Source organism: Rutidosis leptorrhynchoides, chromosome 9 (genome assembly GCF_046630445.1).
Source record: "Rutidosis leptorrhynchoides isolate AG116_Rl617_1_P2 chromosome 9, CSIRO_AGI_Rlap_v1, whole genome shotgun sequence".
In the NCBI taxonomy this organism is placed as follows: Eukaryota; Viridiplantae; Streptophyta; class Magnoliopsida; order Asterales; family Asteraceae; genus Rutidosis; species Rutidosis leptorrhynchoides.
Genome location: NC_092341.1, coordinates 219989111 through 219994211, shown reverse-complemented (window position 1 = coordinate 219994211; position 5101 = coordinate 219989111). Strand labels below are relative to the sequence as shown.

The following is a 5101-nucleotide window of genomic DNA, read 5'->3' as shown; positions in this document are numbered from 1 at the left end:
GGCACTCCTTAGGATTGAACCCGAGACCTCCCCTTCACTGAAAGTGCTGGTCGCCACCCAGGCTAGGCTTGGATGGTTTAATTTATTTATTTATGTTTCAGTATTAAAAAGGATGCACTATACTCTTAAACCTTATAATAAAGTATTAGCTTTTTCTACAATTATTACACACCTCAATCTTGCATGGCTAGACTGTCCATATACACATAAATTAGTTTATTAGTTTATATACTCAACTAAGCAAAAAGAGCTTTTCTTCATCTACTTAACCATTCATTCAAACTTTCAAACCTTAACATTTCATAAGAACCAACAAACAAAACATACACACACACACACACACACACTCACTCATGGCCAAATATAATCTTATTTGCCTATTCATTTTATCTCTATTACACCCTTTACATTCCAAAACAGACTCATTCATCTATGCAGGATGTTCACAAATCAAATACACACAAGGCTCAACATATGAGTCAAACCTTGACTCCCTTTTGACTTCTTTAGTCAACTCAGCCACATACTCATCCTACAACAAATACAGCATCTCTGGGTCCACCCAACAAGACGTAATCAACGGTATCTATCAATGTAGAGGCGATTTAGCCATGCCTGATTGCGCCACATGTGTCGCACGTGCAGTCACTCAACTGGCCCCACTTTGTTCCCAAACGTGCGGTGGGGCGATACAGTTAGAAGGATGTTTTGTGAAATATGATAATACTAGTTTTATTGGTGTGGAAGATAAGAGTGTTGTGATGAAGAAATGTGCACCATCTGTTGGGTATGATCCTGCGGTTATGGGACGAAGGGATGCGGTGTTGGCGAGCTTGGGTTCGGCTGGTGGGTTGTATAGAGTTGGGGGGTCTGCTGACGTGGAAGGGGTGGCTCAATGTGTTGGGGATTTGAGTAATGGAAAGTGTCAAGATTGTGTGAGTGAAGCAATTGGACAGTTGAAAAATGAGTGTGGTGGTGCAGTTTTTGGTGATATGTTTTTAGCTAAGTGTTATGCTAGGTATTCTACTAGTGGAGCTCATGCTTACGCAAGATCCCATCATGGTAATTAATTAAACCTTAATTGTGATTTGTTCTCTTAAATCTAATTAAATCTACCACTTTTGCTATTTTTTCTTAAATGATCTAAGGTAACCTAACAAGGTAAAAGGAAAAAAAAGGAAATAAAAATAATGATATAAAAGAACGTTATCTTGCTATTTTATTTGAACTATTAATTTTAAAAATTTCAAAAAACAACACGACGGAAAGTGCATCTTTAATGATTCAAAACTTAAAAGTACTATATGGATTCATAATAAAGTAAAAAAATTTATGCATATAGTATAAGGGGATGATTCTCACACACACTTTTTTGATCCTCACACACCAATTAAGTATTATTAGAAGAGTAAAATGTTGAAAATAGGTGTGTGAGGATCAAAAAAGTGTGTGTGAGAATCATCCCCCATAGTATAACTATACTTATATTATTATTTTATTATATATATAAAGCGTTGATGAATTTATCATAATTTATGATAAAAATAGCATTGTATCATTCATATACTCTTTATTTGACACTAAAGTCCTTAAGCGGAAAATCAATAAGCTAATTACTATTTAAAAGAATATAAGAATTGTGGTGAATATGATTAATTAGCTGTTTATTATCCTCTTATATTAATTGTGGCGATGTTTAATTACCATCTTACTCCCGTAAAGAGTAGCTTTCCTGATTTATTCACAGGGTATTTTGGTAATACACATTTTAATATTTTTAATCTTTCATTTTTAACATTTTTTTCCTTTCTTATTTTTGATTTCAAAATTTTAGTTTGTTTTAAACATTTTTACCTTTCATTTTTTTTAAATTCGATTTCACACTTTTTAATAAAACAGCCCGCAACAAAGTGCGGGTTTTCATCTCTCGCTTATAACAAAAGTGTAAATTAATGACGGATGTAAATTATAAGATTTTTAAATTTAATAATTATCAAATGATCATTAATTTGGAAACGAGATGCCTTTAACCATATATTATTATGAGCTCAAATATAGGGATACGATGAACAATATATATGTATTCTGAGAAAAATAGTGTGTGAGCTGATTTTTTAAAAAGAAAATTTAATATAAAATTACAATTAAAGATCGCGACCTAGGAAAATCACATCTTAAATGGAAATTTGTGTTTTTGTTGCTTTTAATGAATGTTTAGCAAATCCGTACTTTATTCAGGTACAACGTGACTCATTATTTACACTTTTCTTAATTAGTCATTTTGCTCAATTAATTTGTGAATATTTTGCTCAATGACTGATGTTACTTTCGAAAATAGATCTAGTTACGTTTTCAAATGTATGTACTTGTTAATTAAACTTTATATAGTTTAAGTCAAAAGGATAAAGATGTTGATGTCCAACCCATAAGATTATAATCAGAGCATGAACACCATTACTCCGAAAACACTAATTATAAGTGTCATGTTTTACTTTTCAATGTCTTACTTTTATAATTTTATCTTTCAATATTTTTGTTTATGTTACATAATATTTGATGAAACTTATATCAATGAAAACACATTTTAAAATTGAATCCATTCATATAAGTTTTATCAAATACTACATAACACAAATAAATATATTTGATGTCAAAGTTTTGATAATAAGACCTTGAAAAATCAAACATGACACTTACTATGTGACGGATGAAGTAAGACTTATATTTTAGAAATCAGCGTCACTAGCTCAATGTCATATCGAAACGCTGACATAATTGAAACCTCGAATGAGAGTGATGGAACGCCAATTACTTCTAAAGACTACATTTTGATGCATTCTCATACTCTATGTGCTCTCACTATATTCTACTTGTAAGGTCACATAACTGATCAAAACGGATGAAAAAAAAATGATGTTAGTGAAGTTTGATTATTGTAGTATTTCTGTATGATAATATTAGGAAGACAACCTCAAAAAATTTGTTATGAAATGAGAACTTAAATCCTTCTTGTTATTGTGATTTGATTTGATTCGATTTAAGTTATTTAATTATTTTTTCGATTTTCTTATATATTTATTTTTTACTTTTAATAGGAGAACACGATGAAGCGGAGAAGACATTTGCCATAATAGTTGGATTACTTGCTGGGGTTGCACTTATCATCATTTTCTTAACTTTCATGAGAAAAGCTTTTGCTCGAAATGGTAAATTATTATACTTTTTCCTTCACCTCATCTATCTATCTATCAATAATTTTCAACTTTTTACCAAAACACTTGCTACGAAATGGCTAGTACAATTATATACGTATATGAATAATTCTCAACTTTCTTAACTTCTCAACTTTCAAAAAAAAAAGAAAAAAAAGAAAAAAAAAAAAGACCTTCTACATGCTTTTCATGTTCAACAAAAAAGACCATGATCTTTATCTCTTGAAGTTTTCACTCAATAACATACCTATATGTATGCATATACATATTCCTATACCTATACATATGATAACAACACCTACATTATCAATACTTTTATGATTGTAAAAAAGGTTATCTTTAAATCTCAACTTTTGTGTGATTTTTAGTTTTTATTTTTTTAGCTCGTATTTGTTGTTGAATTATTTTTTAAATTTTCCAAGTTAAATATGTTCAAGGGCTTAATTATTTTTTCTTATTGTTACGTTCTAAATTGAGAAAAATTCAAAGCTTATTTTAAATAAGTTGTAAATATGTTACTATTTATGTTTTATTTTGTGTGTCGAAAATATGACCAAATAACAAAATAAAGAATATCAATTTAACCCTTGAAGTGAAGTTGTTGAAAAGGCATATATGTTAAATAGCTAGCTAGCTTAAAATTGTCATGACATAATATGAAATTTTATGTTATTATATTTATCACTATTAGTAATTTTCTAAATGTATTTGTAATGATTATGATTAATATCTAAATTTTTACGTGAAAAATGTCTTGTGAAAAAATGTCAATCAATAAGTTGTTTGTTAATATGTAATCATCAACTATCTAATTATTAAATGATACGAGTACACAATAACCAACTACGGAGTAATACACTATTTTAGTAGCACCCATCAATAAATTGCTGTTAATAATGGTACTATAATAAAATTCTTCATTATATTATTTTTGGTATTATGATAACTATATCATCATCATCATCATCATCATCATCATATGTTATATCATATTGGAAAAAGTAAATTACAAAAACAAAACCCACTTTTTGAAACTTTTTTATTTTAATAACATTTTGGGCCTCTATTGGACCTTGGTGTATATACTTTCTCAAAGCAAGCTTTTTTCGTATATACTTTCACTTTTCTTTTCTCTTTTACCTTTAACCTTTTTTAATTATCTACTACAGCACATTACAAATTAATTTTATTAAGATTCTTATTTACTTTGTTTTGTTCAGGTAAATAAAAGAAAACTTTATGAAAAGTTCAGAGTTGCATGCATGGCCTTCAACCTCATCATCGTTGCTGTTCCAGTTGCTTTTCTTTTTTCGTTCGTAATGTCGATTTGCATATTTAATTTTGTTTTAGTTTATTTTAATCGTACATTACCAAATGTTCAATTAATTCTAATGCATACGTAATGAACACATATATAGTTGTATACTTGTATTGTTTGAATATTAGCAGTTTCAAGTCTTCCATTTGGTAAAAAAAAAAAACTCTTGTTAAAGATGTTTTGGTAGTCGTAAGTTTGAGTTGTATTGTTTGGTAGTCTACCGCTGCGACGATGGTGATGGCGATGGAGACGGTGATAGCGATGGAGACAGTAATGGCGATGGAGACGATAGTTGGTGGCGATGGAGAGGATGAAAATCGCCAGAAGTTCTGGCAACAGGACAGTGAGTCTGATTCACAAGTAAGGGTTTCAAAATAAAACGTGAGTGTAATTAGTAAGCGAGAAAAAAATGAAATTAACCCAAGAAATAAAATAATATGAATAGTAAATAGATTTAATTAGCCAACGAAGCATTGCTTCAGCGACATCCCCTTCACTTTGTGTGTTGGAGCTGAGGGTTAGGTCATGGGTTCGAGCCTCGCTCTGCCCATCCTATTAATTAATCTGCCTG

At 30.2% G+C, this 5101-nt stretch overlaps 1 protein-coding gene across 1 annotated transcript; it reads left to right on the top strand.

The window, feature by feature from the left end:
* Positions 1-339: 339 nt before the first annotated feature.
* LOC139867517 (plasmodesmata-located protein 7) lies at positions 340-4606 on the top strand. The gene is made up of 3 exons (XM_071855881.1): positions 340-1062; positions 3096-3206; positions 4433-4606. The coding sequence occupies exons 1-3, from the start codon at positions 354-356 to the stop codon at positions 4438-4440; spliced, it is 828 nt and encodes a 275-aa protein (XP_071711982.1). The 5' UTR covers positions 340-353; the 3' UTR covers positions 4441-4606.
* The last annotated feature ends 495 nt before the right edge of the window (positions 4607-5101 follow it).

Bases quoted from the DNA above. Each gene is read 5' to 3' on its own strand.
- LOC139867517 (XM_071855881.1), top strand. From the start codon at position 354: ATGGCCAAATATAATCTTATTTGCCTATTCATTTTATCTCTATTACAC. The intron at 1,063-3,095 runs GTAATTAATTAA...TACTTTTAATAG, and splicing joins TTACGCAAGATCCCATCATG to GAGAACACGATGAAGCGGAG.